Raw genomic sequence first — 18,051 nt, 5'->3', positions numbered from 1 at the left:
ACGTTGGACTTCCACAGACACCTCAGATATTATTTTTTTTTTGGTGTGTTGTGTATGCCAGGGTGTGGTTATTTATTTTTTTTTTGGTCTTCCTAGCATTGTTCTTTCAGTGCTCAGCCTCCCTCTCTGTCTCCAGGAAAGCTCTGTAGGGCTTGGGACCCAAACTTGTCTTTTAGTCAGCTCAGTTCATACTGCTTACCAGTTTGAGTGTATAGAAGGTGCCCTGAAACTTTGGAAGCTGGCCAGTTGTTATATGTTTTAATCATTGAAAAAGGGAGTTGTCCCGAAAGCTTTGTGTTGGATAAAGGTGTTCTGCTTTTTACTCAACTGTGTTCGTGTGTTTTTGATCTTCAGTTGTTATACCTTGGCAGGATCTAACCCATATATTGCAGCAATAATCAATATGAAGAACATCTAAATATATGTCCTGGTGAATTCTCCTAAGAGGCCCTAATTAACTCCAGGTGACTGTACTTGCACATATTTTTCATCAGCTGAGTCTTTACTAGATTAAGCAAAGATGACTCCCTGCTGCCCAGTCATTCTGGTACTCAAACTGCACCTTCCTATGCCTTTATCACAGACATACATAAGTTCTCCTCTTAAAAGAGAAATACTTTCAAAGTAGTCAGATACTACAATTTTTGCTTTAAATTCCTTTGGTTACACTCCATAACAGCATTTAAACATCACGCTCACCACTAAATTTGTTTAGAAAAAGCCTCGTCAAACAAATTCTTTCTATTATGAATTGAACAAACTTTTCCTGGCCTACACAGCTGAGTTAGTACCTTCTATTTACATATCCATTTCTGAAATTGAAGCACAGGTTTTCTTGGATGCACCACTGTCAATTCACAAACAAGTCTCAAAGCTTTCAGAATGTGAAAAATCAGTCCAGGTCACCATATTAACTTTATTGTACTCAGCACAGCTCAAGCCTCCTGCTCTTTCTGATATACCCGTAACTCTCAGTTTCTTTCTCCGAGCTTTAACTTCCATCTCAATCAACTTATGTTTAGCCAAAAACATCTCTACATCAAAGAAATTACCTGCGCCGGACAACCTGTGTTCTTTTTCCCACAGAAATGAAGCACTGGTTCATGCTGTAGCTCTTTCAATATGAACATCTTACTTTGCCACTTAGACTTTAAAAAAAATCTGCTAATTCTCCTGTCATATTCTTCATTGCAGTAGGTTCAATGAATGATTGAACTAACCTGTGGCCTCGTCTGTGCCAGAGGTCATTCAGTTCACCAGTCCTTTCAACTTTTCTGAGTTTATTTGCTCTTTGCACAAATTATCACACTTTTCTTAAAAAATAAATAACCACAATAAGTCTAAGAAAACAACTTTCCCAAGTACTTTTACAAAAAACGAAGCTATTTACTTACCATAACATTCCATCTGTGTTCATTTTCATTCTTCCTCAACAACTGGGTTCGGATCCAAACCTTGGATCCGACTCGGCCATTACTATAAGTCGTGGCCAAATGAAACTCTTGAGCTCCTCCCTACCCATAATGTACAACCCCTAACAAATCTCGGATCTTGTTTGCTAGATAAAAGGATACCAATACCCAGAGCTCCATATAAAACACTGTGGTGTTTTAACAGCATCTCTTTCTTCCAGATGTCTTTGATGATAAAGGTTGGGGGTTGGCAGGTGGGAAGTTGAGGAATGAAAATGGACATCACAGATGGGACGTTATGATAAGTACACATCTTCTTTATCTGATGTTGTCAGTTTTCATTCATTTCTCAACCATTGGAACAGAGTCCCCAGCTACCTTACATTCTGGGAGGACTCTAAGGAAGGATATTCCTGAGAATGCTTGAACCAAAGGTTGCTCTTCCCCTCAAGACCAGATCCAATTGGTAATGAGTAATAAAGGTATGAGGATTAGCCCAAGTAGCAGCTGCACATGTCATCCATGGAATGATTGGATAAAAATACCGACAATGTTGCCATAGATCTAGCAGAGTGATCTCTTAAAGGTTTTGGTAATGAAATGCCTGATTTATTACAGACAAAGGCTATGCAGTCTGTGATCCACCTTGGCAATGTTACCTTTGTAACAAATTTGCTTAATTTGTTATCTGCAAAGGATATAAATAACTGATCAGGTTTTCTAATGTCTTTTGTTCTGTGTAATAGAAACACAACTGTCTATGAACAGACAGGAAATGTAACATATATATTCACCTTTGTTTTTGAATTTTGGAAAGAAAATGGGCAAGTTAATAGACCGATTGATATTGAATTCTGACACAACTTAGAAATTAAGGAAGGATGGGTTCTTAACAACACTCTGTCTTTATGGAAAATCAAGTAAGGAGGTCTAGAGGATAATGCTTGGAGTTCTGAAATTCTCCTAGGAAAGGTGATCACTAAAAATACTGTCTTCCAAGTCAGAAATTTAAGATTACAATTTCCTGCTGGTTCGAAGGGGAATGGATTAAGGCCTGCAATAGAAGATTCAAATCCCATGGAGGAGTAGGCTTTTTAAAAGGTAATCTAAGTAGAATAGTACCTTTTAAGAAAGCCTTATATATCTTAGTAGAGGCCACAGAAGAACTGCCAACTCCTACATGAAAATTACGGATTGCTGTCAATTGAACTTTAATAGTAGAGGATTAGCTCCCTCATTAAAAATGTTTGCCAAAAACTCTAGTACACTTTGCGTTGGGGCTGAAAAGGGATCAATGTTTTTGATGCGCCCAACAAGCCAACCTCTTCCACTTACTCTTGTAGATTTTCCTAGTGGAAACTTAATGGGAAAATAAAAATATATGACAGACATAAGACAAGAGCATTGGTTGTCTGACTATTAAAGGAAGTGGAGAAACCACGCTGTTAGCTTGGGGTTTGAGATATCTGGGTGAACCATGCCTGTCGGTTGAGACAGTAGGTCTGGAATCATATCCAGAATATAAGGTGAGTAAAGAAGGTGAGGCCAAAAAAAGGAGAAACAAAACTGTAGAGGTGAGTAAGGTGCAATGAAGATGACTTTGCTCTTCAAGCTTGCAGCTTTCTGTAGAAACTTGGGAATCAGTGGGGTTGGTGGATGGAGAAGAATGGAGGGCCAATAATGGATCAGACTTTCCCTTGGTGATTCCCCAGTTGGGGGGGGGGGGTTAGGGCAAAAAAGCTGCTGCACTTGTTGTTTAGGGGAGATGCAAAAGGACTGCAGCAAGGCTGGCCCCATTGATGGAAAATCCTAAAATGTATTGAGTGCATCTCTGCTCTCATTCTTATGTTTGTTCTACTAGATCGATGTACTAAATGTATCAAGTGTATCTATGTTCACTTTCTGAATTATTACCCTCCTGTTGATTATATTGTATTTAAAGTGTAAAATCCCATGTATCTTAAACTGGCATTACTATTTGTGTTTTGGAGCTTTTCTCCCCGGGCCTCCGCTGAAAATGGGCATGTACCCAGCCGGACTATCCCGGTCAACAAATGTAAAATAAATAAAACAAAATCGCTTCTGTCACGTTTTTATTGAGAGACCACTAGTGAGGTAGTAGAAGTGACCTGCTCAATTTGTCTGCTATCATGTTGGACTTCCCCAGAATGTGCATCGCTATCAGAAATCAGTTCAATGAGATCGCCCATTGCCACACTCTGAGGGCTTCTTGATATAAGGGATAAGAATTGGTTTCTCTTTGTTTGTTGATGTACCAAACTACTGACATATAATCCGTTTGGATCGCAACTGTCCCCAGAGGCAGAGCATCCAGAAAAGCTTGCAAAGCTAAAAGCACTGCTCTCATCTCCAGGACATTTATATGCAAACTGGCCTCTTTGGGGGACCAAGTGCCTTGGACTGTTTCCCCTAGGAAATGCCCACCTCCCACATAATCTGGGATGTGCCCATAGTCACTATGGCCTTGAGTAGGAGAATGAATACACAGCCTTGTAAAAGCTGATCTGACCTTATCCACCACCAAAAGTATTTATTGCATGTCTAATTAATTGTTATTTGAACTGATGTCCCTTGATAAAGACTTGACCATTGCAATGCTAGCATCCACTGAAGAATTCTCAAATGACATCTTGCTAGGGGAACAAGAATTATGGCTGCTGACATTGACCCCAAGACTTGAAGAATCAATTAAGATAAACTTTTGGCGTTGCGAATCATTTTGTGACCTGGAATCTTAAACATTTGTACTGTGTTTGGGGGAAGTGAGGCTGTCGCAGATACTGTACTGAGATTTGCACCTATGAATTCCAGTGTTTGAAATGGCTGCAACTGTAATTCACAGAAGATAGAAAGTTTGGAGTACCTGGTCTCTTGTTAATATGAGTAGATGCCTGGTCCGAGTGGTAATGAGCCAATTGTCTAAATATGGAAACACCTGGAATCCCTAGAGTCTCAAGTGAGCTGCCACCACTGCCATGCTTTTGGTGAACACTTTGGGGACTGTGGTAAGGCCAAAGGGCAGGGCTCGGAACCTGGTAATGACTGGCTTCCAGCCAAAAGTGCAAGTACCTTCTGGAGCACCTGTTCATTTTTATGTGATAGTATGCATCTTGAAGGTCTATCCAGCATATCCAGTCGTTATTGCGCAGAAATGGCAGGATGGACTGAACTGTGACCATCTGAAACTTTGAGTGTTGAATTGACTTGTTCAAATTGCTGGGATCCAGAGTTGGTCTCCAGTCCTGTTTTGTTTGGCACTAAAGAGAATCTTAAGTAAGTTCCGGATTCAGTCTGGTGTGGTGGGACCTCTTGGATTGTTTTTTCTAGAAGCTTTTGTATTTCTAGTGCTGCTACTTTCCTCTGACTGGGTGAACATCCAACAACTTTTGTGAGGATGGTGGTAGAAAGGAAAAGGAAATTATATAACCTCTGGAAATAATCGTCTGCACTCAAGTGTCTTTTGTGAAATCTAGCCAGGTTCTTTGGTGCAGGGATAAACAACCTTGGATTGCCTCCACAGGGGGGACAATCGGGCCTCCTTTCAGGAGCGATGATAGGATCTGTCAGAGAATGCATCGCTAGACCCTTGGTTTTGCAGGCCACCTGTGCCACGTGGGTGGTGTCTTCCATTAGAGTCCCCCCCCTGCCTCTGGCAGAACCTTCTCCACATGGATCTTGGAAAGGACCTTAAGATTTCTTGAACCACATTTTTCATCTCCTCGCTGATTCCTAGAAAAGGTTTTTTGAGGGGTCGAAAAACGTACTCCTACAGCAGAGAGGGTATTTCCATCTTTTTCACACCTGAAGACTGTGTCCTTCACCTAGGGACCAAATAAGGAAGATCCATGAAAGGCAGTATTGACGAAAGAAGACTTGAAAGGCTCTGCAAAGCCACAGCAAATCCAGGCATGTCTCCTTAATGAGATGCCTGAACTCGCCACCCTTGAGGTACCCTCAGCTGCATGAGAGATAAGCCTCACTGATGAATTTGAGATGGACTGAAGGGTTGCCAATTGCGATGCTACTGAAGTTTCTCTGCAGTAGTTGTCCCTGAAAGAGTATTTGATAGCTTCTTTATCAATCTCTTTGCAACCTAGTAAAATGTGCTAAATTGTTCAGCGAACTAAGATCAAAGGTCGCTAAAGCATATACATGCTTCCCAAATCTGTCCAAAGCCCTGGACTCTCTAGTAGGGGGATGGACAGTGGAACTTTGCTCTGCAAGTTCTTTCTTCATGGCTACTGCCACAACCATGGCATCCACTGGTACCCCCTTGCTCCAGTATTCCCTTCCAGTTGGAGGTGCCAGAATTCAATCTGATCTCTTGGGGATAGGTTAAATTGTATCCGGTACCTTCCATACCCACTGAGAGATCAAATCAATGAGCTCATCAGCAGGCGGAGTCACCCAGGAGGTAGATGGGCCAATCCAAACAGCTCCAGAAACACTGATTCCTCAGCAGAAGAATTTTGGGAGGAGCAACCCCTCCATTGCCTGAGGATCTCCAGAATGTCTCCAAATCAGACGTCTTCAGGTGGTGATCTCGGGGATCCTTTCCCTTCGTCAAAATCAGTGTCTTCTGTGACAGATGCCTGTGGGGCATCTAAGTGCCGCCTTTTGTACTTTCTCTTCCAGGGAACTTCCTCAGTGGGATGTTCCGGGAAGTATCGGAAGAGACGGTAACACCCTGCTGGCTAGTTTGGAGGGTTTGGACTGGCTGTCCCTGTGGAGTTCAATGTCGAAGGAAGATCCAAGGGGAGAGAGACCATCTGTCCTGCCGAAGCAGAGAACACTCTCTCCACTACCTCAAAAGCAGACTGTCCAGTGGAGAAGGAAGCAGATGGAGCTGTGAAGACATGCTTCTATCCCATTGGCTTCGTCTGCCCTGAAGGCAACCTACCTGAGACAGAGGTCGGAGTTGAGCTGTCCAGGGCTGAGGCTTCAAGGGGCAGAGACAGCTCCAAAAACTTCAGATCTGACTGGGATGCTTCGGCTACGACAGCCACTCAGCTGTGAACTCAGAGCAGGGGCGCTCAGAGAAATCCTCGGATCGGAGGACACCACTGTCTTTAGATACGATGAAGATGGTCTTTGCAAATTCTGATCCAAGGACTCTTGAAAGAAAGTGTTGAATTGGAGAGGAAGCTAGTACTAGAGGGGTAGAGCTGGCTAAGGCTTCCTGACCTGAGGGGGTAGGAGCTGGGAGAGCCCCCATCTGTGCTGGAAGAAACTTCCTCATCATTCTATCCACAATGCTTCAGTGAGACTCCTGGAAAAACGAGATGAAACAAAAGATGGTGACTTGGATCGCCATCTCTCTTGGAAGGGAGATTGGACCCTAGAAGGCACTGGGTATATAGATGATGAGTACTGCATCTATAGAAAGTTTTTTTTTGGGGGGGGGGGGGTACCAACTATGGTACAAAAAGAATACACCAAAGGTGTAAGAGAAAGGCAAGTAAACACAGAAGATACATGTATTTAAAATTAGCAAAAGTTTAAATTCTTAGGAAAAAATACCAGCAATGGTATGTAAGAAATACACTAAGTGTACACAGAAATGGGAGAAGGAAAAAATATTGAAAAAGCACTTAATCTCAAAAATGGCTCAAGAGCAAAGCTGACCACATCTATATGCAAAAAGTGTCAAATGAGATCTGAGGTATGTTAGGGTTTGCTACATTATGGGTAATAAAAAAGCAGGAAAGCCAGCACCAAGGTGTATAAGGTGTAACTTTATTAAAAAGTTAACACAGACAGACCGGTTTTGGCATAAGTTAAGAGCCTTAAACACTTTTATCAGTTAATTAACAGAGCAATTGATAGAGATGACCCTCATCCAAAAACACAATTAGACATCTCAATTGTTACGATGAATTTTGTTCAGGGAACAGGATCTTTTATGCTGCAAAAATGATTAAACAATGAATGGATTTTGACAGCTTTCAAGTGAAAGTTAGGATGTAAGAGTAGAGATACAGTCCTGTGTGATTTGTTTTTACAAGGAGGTGTCAGCTTTATTTATTCTGGAGAATGTGGAAGAGAAGAAATCTTTCAGCAGGTTTACACATTCTAGATGAGGGCGTTATAATCTAATAATGTCTGAATGTATTACTCTAGAAATGCTCTAGTCCAGCAGTCATGTTAAAACACAAGTCAACTACTATTTCTGCTAAGCAATTTTCAAACAGGATACACTATTTTAACTAAAATAAGCTAATACCTCAGGCCTGGAACAGACACCAGGCACTGTGTACCCTGAATAACTTCTTGCTGCCTTGTCTTTGTTCTGCTTTACTCTGTAAAAGGCTGGTTTCCTACCACTACCATCATCTCTGTCAGCAGTAAGGCACCTGTACAATAAAATTTACACATGAGAGAAAAGCCAAACACAGCATTTAAAAAAAAAACTTTACTGTAATTATAAAATAATCTAAAAATCAAATTTCTACAAGAGAAAATACCGTGATGACTGCACTGATGAAACAATTATGTGAGAATGAAACTATCTAGCTTTCACTTGCTCAGCGAGTTGAATAAGAAGTTATGTACTCACCATAACGTTCCATCCGAGTAGGTATCTTCATTTGTCTGCAACCTTTGGGATACGGATCCGATCTCGGATCCGAGCCGGCAACTTCTATCACAGCATAGATCCGAGCTCCTAGCTCCTCCTTTTACCCATAATCCCCTACCAACCCTGACTGACCTCAGATCAAGTTTGCCCTATAGCACAGCTAATACTGTGTCCCAGAGGGAACTAATCTAAAGAACCCCAGGTAGGATCATTTTGGTCAGGGGGAAGGAGGGGGGGATGGTTGCAGACAAATGAAGATACCTACTCAGATGGAACGTTATGGTGAGTACATAACTTCTTAATCTGAAGTAGGAACTTCATTTGTTAGCAACCTTTGGGACAGAGTCCCCAGCTACCTAAATCTTGGGTGGCCTTCATGGAAGGATATTCCGGAGCACTGCAGAGCCAAAAGACGCCCTACCTCGGGAGACAATATCTACTTTGTAGTGGCTGATAAAGGTATGAGATGAAGCCCAGGTGGCTGCGGAACAAATGTCATCCAGAGAAACTCTAGCCTTGAAAGCAGCCGATGTAGCAACGGCCCTAGTAGAATGAGCACGGACTCCCTGAGGTGCAGGCATTCCCGAGCTCTGATATGCTAAGAGAATACAACTAGATATCCATCGGGAGAGGGTAACTTTAGAAACCGACTTGCCGAAGTTGTTTTTGGCAAAGGAGACAAACAACTGATCGGATTGCCTATGACCAGTAGTTCGAGGAGTATAAAAACGTAGTTGTCTGTGCACGTCTAAAGAGTGCAGCTTATACTCTCCTTTGTTTTGATAGTTGGGGAAGAATACTGGAAGATTAATAGATTGATTAATGTTAGCTTCCGAAGATACCATAGGTAGAAAAGACGGATTGATCCTGAGGTGAACTCTGTCTGGGTGGAAGACCAAATACGGTGGTTTGAGAGAGCCTGGAGTTCCGAGACCCTCTTGGCTGAAGTTATGGCCACCAAAAAGGCCGTTTTCCAAGAGAGGTATTTAAGATCAACAGTGGCCGCCGGCTCGAAAGGGGGGCTAGTCAAGGCCTGTAAAACTAGGGATAAATCACATGGAGGTACCACCTCTTTGACCGGGGGCCTGAGGAGGAAGGTACCCTTGAAGAAGGTCTTACACAGTTTGGAAGTAATAAGCGGGCCTGACTCCTGCCCTACATGATAGTGTGAAATTGCTGCAAGTTGCACCTTGACCGTGGAAGAACTAGCCCCCTGGTGAAAGAGAGAAGTTAGAAAATCTAGAACCGACGCTACCGGAGCCGTAAAGGGATCTAAATGACGGTGCTCTGCCCAAATGGAAAAACATTTTCATTTACTCAGATAGACCCTTCTGGTGGAAGGCTTGTGAGCTGCTACTAGGATGGCTTTGACTGGTGATGAGATTCCGGGAGTCCTTATCAGGAGTGGAACGGGAGCAACCAAGCCGTCAACTTTAGGTTGGCCAGGTTCGGAGTCGGAAGACCCAGGGGTTGTGAAATGAGATCCGGGAGGGGATCCAGCATCCAGGGCGGATGAATCAGGTGAGACCATAGGTAAGGGAACCACGTCTGACGAGGCCACAATGGGAAAATGAGGATCATCTTGCTCCCCAACTGACTGGCTTTCTGCAATAGTTTCAACATCAGGGGCAGAGGCGGGTAAGCATAAAGCAGACCGGGAGGCCAAGCATGAACTAGAGAGTCTCTCGGGGACTACCCCGGAGGGGGGATCAGAGCGAAGTAATCGTTGCATTTGGTATTTGAGGGAGAGGCAAAACGATCGCAACAAGGTCGCCCCCATCGGGCAAATACTTGCTCTGCCACTAGATGATTGAGAGACCACTCGTAAGGAGTCAGGATAGTACGACTGAGCCTGTCCGCTAAAATGTTTGACAGTCCCGGAATGTGCATTGCGATGAGAAAGCGGTTGGTGGATATCGCCCATTCCGACACTCTCATGGCCTCGCGGCAGAGAGGGCAAGACCTGGTTCCCCCCTGTTTGTTGATGTACTAGACAACTGACATGTTGTCCGTCTGTACCGCAATCGTCCCCACCGGAAGAGGGTTGTGAAGTGCTTGCAACGTCAAAAGCACCGCCCTCATCTCCAGGACGTTGATATGCAATGAGGTCTCTATGTCGTTCCACGTGCCTTGGACTGTTCTGCCCGAATAGTGCCCCCCCACCCCAGGCGAGAAGCGTCCGTGGTCACTGTGGCGACTGGCGGAGGCAGCGAGAAGGGGCGTCCCGTGTGGAGATTGGAGGACTGAAGCCACCACACGAGCGACCTTTTGCAAACCCTGCTTAGTGGAATGGGATGAGACAGGGGATCGCGAGATAGGGACCACTGTACCTGGAGGGTCCACTGTATGACCCTCATATTCAGCCGGGCCAATGGTAGCAGCGGAATTGCTGCCGCCATTGACCCTAGAGCCCTCAGGACCAATTCCGCCGAAGGAGCTTGAAGTTGAAGGATGGCCTGCACGTGCAACCTCAGGTTCTGAAGCCTATCTGGAGTCAGAAAGCAAGCATCAGTCTGGAGTCCAACCTCGCCCCTATGAAATCCAGTACTTGTGTAGGAGCCAGGGAGGATTTGGTCATGTTGATGGTTAACCCTAAGAGTGGAGCCAGCTTGAGGAAATAATCCCTGCATGAGCAAAGAAGATGCCTTGTGGGGCGGTAAGGAGCCAGTCGTCCAGGTACGGAAAGACCTGAATTCCCTGGAGTCTCAGGTGGGCCGCTATCGCTGCCAAGACCTTGGTGAACACCCTGGGGGCTGAGGTGAGACCGAAGGGAAGGGCCCTGAACTGGAAATGGCTGGCTCCCAGCCGGAAGCGGAGAAACCTCCTGGAGCATCTGTTTACGAGAATATGATAGTACGCATCCTTGAGGTCTATTGAGCACATCCAGTTGATCTCCAGCAGTAGTGGGAGAATAGATTGCAGTGTGACCATCCGGAACTTTACTTTTGGTACTGCCAGGTTCAAGAGAGAGAGGTCCAGGATGGGCCTCACATCCCCCATCTTTTTTGGCACCAGAAAGAACCTGGAGTAAAACCCTGATCCGAGCTGATCTGGGGGGATGGGCTGGATGGCTCTTTTTTGTAAGAGCTGCTGAATTTCTGCAGCAGCCGCCTCCCTCTGATTGGGCGGTACATCGGGGAGGCTTCTGATTCTGGGGGTTACAAGAAAGGGAATTTGGTAGCCTCTGGATATAACACGAAGCACCCAGCGATCCGTTGTTATGGACTCCCACATTGCTAGGTGCCTCGAAAAACGTCCCCCGACTGCCTCCAGAGTGGAGCAGCCGGGTAAACCCTCAGGGGTTCTGCGTGGGCCTCTCAGAGAAGGGTTCTCTGGACCCAAAATTCCTGGGACCCTCTCTGCCTCTAGGGCGGCGTCCTCCCTGTCCTCCTCTGCCACGAGAGGACTGGTTGTCCAGAGCAGACTGGGATTGATGCGATTTCCGGAACCACATCTTCTTCTGACCCTTTTGGTTCTTGGCAAAGGACCTCTCTGGGGAGCAGAGAAGCAGACTCCGACGGCAGACAATGTCTTCCTGTCTTTCTTGCTCTGGACAAGGGTGTTCCGAACGGTTTTGCCAAACAATGCAGAACCATCAAAAGGGGCATTCGCAAATGATGCCTTAAAGGGTTCCGAGAAGTCACAATGTCGGAGCCAGGCTTGCCTCCTCATGACCAGCCCGACTCCGCCTGCTCTAGCGGCTCCCTCAGTGGCGTGAGACAAAAGTCGCATAGAGGTGTTAGAAACAGAACGTAGGGTGGACATTCGGGAGGAGTACAGTTGCTTGTCCCCTTCTGACATGGACCCTGGGGGGGAAGCAGAGTATTCTTTGATTAGATCCCGCTGCATCCAAATGATGTGTGCCATATAGTTCAGGGCCCTCATGGAGAAGGTCGCTGAACTGAAGGCCCGCTTCCCAAGGCGGTCCATCGCGCGAGACTCCTTGCTCAGCGGGTGAACCGTGGGGCTCTCCTGAGCCAACTCTCTCTTGGTGGCTGCCGCCACCAACATGGCATCCACAGGGGGACCTCTGCTCCAGTGGGGTCTCTCTGACGGGGGGCTCAAGATTTTGTCCGGGCGCTTGGGAACCGGCTCTACAGTGTCTGGCTCCCTCCAAGCCCTAGTGGCTATAAGATCCACCAAGGGGTCGGGGGGAGGGGACACCCAAGAGGTAGATGGCCCTGCCTCGAAGGCCTCTAGGAATACGGACTCGGAGGAAGCCTTGGGGGCAGACCACCCCCCCTGATTCTGAGCATTTCCATGATGTCTCCAAAGGAGACATCCTCGGGGGGTGACCTTGGGGAGCCTTCCCCTTCATCCAAGTCCGTATCTTCAGTGAGGGACTCAGGGGAGTCCACGTGCCTCCTCTTACACTTCAACTTGCGAGGAACCTCCTCGGGGGGGGGGGGGCTGTCCGAGGAGTCCTCACCAGCAATATCCTGTTCCAATGGAACACCTAGAGGCGCTGAAACAGGCTGCCCCGAAGGCCGGGTGAGGGGAGCCAGGACCAGCTGAGAGGGAGTGCAGGGGGGAGCCGAAGCCAGGACCGGGGGCCTGGATGCACTCAACAGTACCCTCTCCACCACCGCGAAAGCCGAGGGGGAGCCGCTCTCTGACGGATCTGACCCGGAGTCGAGACTATCGGATCCGAAGGACCCGCGCGCTCCGACCGGGACGGGGCCGAAAGCACACCGAGTCCCTCGGATCCAAAGCTCGGCCCATGGCTCCGACAGGTCGGATCCGACAAACTCGAGGGAATAGTCGGAGATGAAGTGCCTAGCACTGTCGGCTCCGACCCACCCCCGGATCCAACGCGGCTCGGCTCCGACAGCTCCGAACCCGGAAGGCGGGTTGGAGAAGGAGTGATAGGAGCAAAAAAGGGGGTCGAGCTCCCCCCCGGGGGGGGGGGGGCAGGCAAGAGCATTCCCATCTGCATCTGGGCCTGGATGAACCTCCTCATCATCCGGTCCATGTCCGCATCTGACATAATGAAGGTGGACCTCGAGGAGGCCGCCAAGGCAGGCCTGGAGTGCTGCCTCGATGACCTCGATGGGGACCGGGTCACCTCCTCCTCAGGTCTCGGTGAGAAGCAAGGGGATCGTATCCGAGGAGGCGGTGAACCAGAAACCCTGGAGGGAGAAGCCCGCTTGGCAGGCGGGGCCGAGGAGGAGTCTTCGGCCCGCCGCTTAAGGTGCTTCTCCCTCCGCTTCTCTTTCCTGGTCTCCCTCACCTCCGAAGCCACAGTGGGAGGTTGAGTCCCGGTCGGAGGGAGGGGGGCAGGAGTGGCCGCTACCGTGGACTGGGTAGCGGTCACATAAGTACCGGAGGCCGGAGCCGGGTCTGGGGGCAAAAGGCCCGCCAGAACCAGCTTCGACCTCCGATCCTTAAGTGCCCTGGGGCTGAACGCAGCGCAAATCGCGCAACCCGAGGAGAGGTGTTCAACCCCAAGGCACCTAACGCACCGAGTGTGGCCATCAGCCGGTGAAAGCTTGTGACCACACTCGGTGCATTTCGAAAAAATGGCTTTAGGGGACTCCGACATCACTAAAAGAAAACACAACCGCTAGGCCCCTACACACTACACACACTGCGACCAGCGAGGGCAGGGAGGAGAAATAAAGATAAAAAATTAAGCTAATTCAAGCTAAAAAGAGAAAATTAGGTCTAGGGAACACCTAAACACACACACACAAACACTCGCTCAAAAAGAGTACAAGAAAAAAATTGAAAAGTTTTTCTTACAAAATTCGCCAAGAGCTCTGGAATCTAGCTGTTGCTTGAAGAGCGGCAAACTAGATCTGGGGTCAGTCAGGGTTGGTAGGGGATTATGGGTAAAGGGAGGAGCTAGGAGCTCGGATCTATGCTGTGATGGAAGTTGCCGGCTCGGATCCGAGATCGGATCCGTATCCCAAAGGTTGCTGACAAATGAAGTTCCTACTTCAGATCGTATGGTACCCGGCCTTTCTATCACTGGCTGGAGTGGGATGAACGTGGTACCTGTCCTTTCTATGACTTGCTGGGTGGGGTGAACATGTGGTACCTGGCTTCTCCTATCACCTGCTGAATGGGGTGAATCTATGGTACCTGGCCTTTCTATGTCTTGCTGAGTGGGGTGCACATACTGTACCTGGCCTTTCTATCACTGGCTGAGTGGGGTGAACATATGGTACCTGACTTTCCTGTCACTGGCTGAGTGGGGTGAATGTATGGTACCTGGCCTTTATATCACTGGCTGAGTGGGGTGAACCTATGGTACCTGGCCTTTCTGTCACTGGCTGAGTGGGGAGAACGTATGGTACCTGGCCCTTCTGTCACTGGCTGAGTGGGATGAATGTAGGTTACCTGGCCTTTCTATCACTGGCTGACCGGGGTGAATGTACAGTGGTTTACTATTAAAATTTCGAACAGCACTCCATCGACTGTGCTATAGTCGGCAACGGAAGTTCGAAAATGTCGAATGTCGAAGTCAAAAAATCAATCTAGGAACTGTTTTAACATGGGTCGAGGTAGGTGTTCAGTATTATTCTGAACTACAAACATCTCCCCTACCTCGACCCATGTTAAAACCCATTCCTAGATTGTTTTTTTGACTTCGCAATTATCATTTTCGAACTTCCGTGTTCGACTATAGTACAGTCGACGGAGTGCCGTTCGAAATTTTAATAGTAAACCATGTACAGTACCTGGCCTTTCTATCACTGGCCGAGTGAGGTGAACGTACAGTACCTGGCCTTTCTATCACTTGTTGAGTAGGGTAAACATATGGTACCTGGCCTTTCTATCACTGGCTGAGTGGGGTGAACGTAGGGTACCTGGCCTTTCTATCACTGGCTGAGTGGGGTGAACGTACTGTACCGGACCTTTCCATCACTTGTTGAGTGGAGTGAAAATATGGTAGCTGGCCTATCACTTGTTGAGTGGGGTGAACGTACGATACCTGGCCTATCACTTGCTGAGTGGGGTGGACATATGGCAGTGAGGTACTAAGATGTAAATTCAGTATGGCAGCTCACGTTTTTAACGGACGCATGAGAACTAGCAGCTCCTGAGCAGGCTACCTAACCTCAGTGTGCTCCACAGTTACAGAACATTTTCAAATAAGATTCAGTATGTCATTCAAGGCACAAAAATGTCAACAGAAAAATGTTACACATCAAAGATGCTGCGCTCCTTTCAAAATACAAACAGTAAAATGGCATTCCAAAATTGAATAAATAAACTTTTTGCACTTACAGCCTTTCAAAATGTGCTGTTTAGATTACTAGAAAAGCTTCCTGCATACTGAAGTCAAATTAAGAAATCATAAAAATAAAAAGACAGTTCAGGTGAACTAGCAGTAAGCTTTACTGAGTGAAGAATTTAAAGATAAACGTTTTCATCTACTAAATTATTTCCAAGAGCCGTAGACTTCTTCATATAGGTTCATAGGTAGGTACTAGGCTATTGGCCCTAGGGCCTATATAAGTCTGGCCAAACAGTACCCTGGCTTTTGCCACCCAAGAAAATTATTTTCCTGTGCTCCTGTCGAGCAGAGCCACAGAAGTGATCCCCGGGGAGAATTTCCTATCTCCCATCTCAAACTTCATTGAGCCGTTAAAGTGAAAGATACGTACTTTCACCTACTAAATTGTTTCTAAGAGCTGTAGACTTCTTCATATCAACCTTTATCGAGCCATTAAAGTGAAAGATACGTACTTTCACCCACTAAATTGTTTTGTAAGAGCTTTCGACTTCTTCAGAACATTTCTGTTCACATAGATCGGTTAAGGCTTACAGAAATCTGGTGCAAGAATGGGTTTAGACATTATAAATATTACTATGTCCTTAAAAAGGAAACTACATTCCACTGTCTCCCTGTGTTGAGGACATGTGACACTGTAAAGGACATGCAGTCAAAGCCTACATGCAGAATCAAAAAATACTAACAAAATTTAATTAAAATGTTAATAGAAAAACAAGTAACTGGTAAGCGTTTTCTATTAACATTTTAATTAATTAAATTTTGTTAGCGTTTTTGGAGGCGTTCTTTTGTTTACTTTTCTTTGCGGTCCTTTTTAGAGTCTTTTATTATACATTCAGTATCACTCTGACATGTGGGTGACATTTTGAGAAGTTCACTGACTTCACTTTGCTCTATAAAATGATGAAGAAACAAATGGAAAGAAAACACTGGGATCCCCAAGTGTGTAGGTAGATACCCCCTTACTCTTTCATTAGATTACACACAACACAAGCAGATAGGACCTCAGTTTAATGTCTTACCTGAGGGTTGGATATTGTTAAACCTGCAAAACATAACACAATGTCTTATAATGGCTAGAATGTATTCACTATTCTCTGTGAATGAAGGTTAATATGCTATTCTTATTATCTCCACCTGGCACGGAGAGGAACTGACCAGGGAGGGAAGAAATGATGGCTCAACATCTCCTTGCCTATCCTGAGAGGATGAAGGCAGTTGGGCTGTCTGATGTCCTGACATCACTGAAGGTTGGCTACCATACAGGCATGCTGGCGACATTATGTCCAGCAGTGGGAAGATGAATGAGTAACATTACCAAGGACAATACATTCAGTTAGGAACTTACCATAACCGCACAAGTTCAAGAATGAACACAGTAGCCTTTATACTGGGGGCTTCTGACACAGAAGGCTGGATACTTTGTACCCTTCCTCCTCTAGGCCAGATGTATTCGCCCCCCCAGGATGTCAGTACATCTGTGGTATAAGACAGAAGTATGTACATATTGTTTTGTTACTGTGGTGGCTGCCACCAGGAAGGTGTAGTTAAGGCAGAGGACTAAGCTCTCAGCGGGACAAGGGAAAGAGGACTGTCCTGATGTACGTCAGTCTAACAAAAAGATCCCCTAAAGCTGCCTCTTCAAGTTCTAGTTGAACCTGTGGAAGGAAGACCCCTTGTGTACCCACCCCAGGATAGAATGAAGAGTGGAGAAGGCAGGGAAATAGCACTGCAACAGTAAACGTACGTGAACATCTACTTTTATGGCAAGTTCCTAAAATAAATACTGTTCACTGCTACAGTAGTCACACTGTGAAGATTCCAAAAGTCACAGACCCAAGGGTGGCTGTCTCACAGGATTTGTTAACTGAAGCAATCCTTGCAAGCTGTTTGTCACAAATCCTGCCAGGCTATACAGGCAATGCCCAAGATGTAATACTTAGAGAGAAGGTGTGGACAGGGGACCAAGTAAGTGCTTCTAAAGCCGACTGAGCTGTGCCCCAGCACCAGACAGTTAAACAGTGACTGCGGCAGCTCTATTAGAATATAGGCCCCTTACTTATTCTCGTATAGCCAGGAAAACAGAACAGAACTAGATGCAGTGGACCAACCATCTTAAGACAGCTTGTTTGCACATAAGTCTTTCCTCTCTAACCTTAGCCGTGGATGAGGGTAAGGTGGTTCACACAGCCTATCTTGACCTCACCAAGGCTTTTGACACCATCCCCCAGTCTGGAATTATAGCTAAACTCACTAAACTAGGTATAAATCCCTACGTCACAAGATGGGTTGCCAACTGGCTCACTGACAGAACCCACACTGTAAAAGTTGCAGACTCCAAATCTGACATCAAGGCAGTGACAAGTGGAGTGCCACAGGGTTCCGTCCTGGGACCTCTCCTGTTTGGTATCTACTTCTCTGAAGTACAGGCTAACACAGAAGGCCTCTGGCTGACGAAGTTTACAGATGACTGCAAACTAGGAGCCATAGTCAAGCCCCCAAATGATGTGGACATCCTACAGAAGAGCCTCACTGAGACAGATGCCTGGTGTTAGAGCCATGGCCTCAAGCTCAATGCCAAAAAGTGCAGTGTCACCCCCTTTGGTAAAAACTCTGTACCCATGAACTACCACATAGGCAGCAATCTACTTAACACTGAATGCGTGATAAGAGACCTTGGGACCCAGGTGGACAGTAGTCTCTCCTTTGATAGTCACATCGCCACAGTAGTCAGGAAGTCCTTCTACGTGGCACACCTCATCATAAAAGGGTTCTCATCAAGGAAAAGAGAGGTCATTGTT

At 46.3% G+C, this 18,051-nt stretch overlaps 1 protein-coding gene across 3 annotated transcripts in view; it reads right to left on the bottom strand.

Annotated features, from left to right (window-relative positions):
• Positions 1-18,051, bottom strand: part of PSRC1 (proline and serine rich coiled-coil 1) — a 909,216-nt gene that overhangs the window by 142,074 nt on the left and 749,091 nt on the right. For 2 of the 3 annotated variants that reach the window (XM_044076466.1, XM_044076467.1), the window contains one exon: positions 7,657-7,786. The exons of the other annotated variant lie outside the window; for it this stretch is intronic. In XM_044076466.1, the coding sequence (XP_043932401.1) occupies positions 7,657-7,786 (130 nt within the window). The remainder of the gene's footprint in view (positions 1-7,656; positions 7,787-18,051) is intronic. 3 annotated transcript variants of the gene reach the window in all.

The sequence above is a fragment of the Protopterus annectens genome, chromosome 7.part0, assembly GCF_019279795.1.
Source record: "Protopterus annectens isolate FY-2018-M chromosome 7.part0, PAN1.0, whole genome shotgun sequence".
Classification (NCBI taxonomy): domain Eukaryota; kingdom Metazoa; phylum Chordata; order Ceratodontiformes; family Protopteridae; genus Protopterus; species Protopterus annectens.
This window is presented reverse-complemented; position numbering and strand designations above follow the sequence as displayed.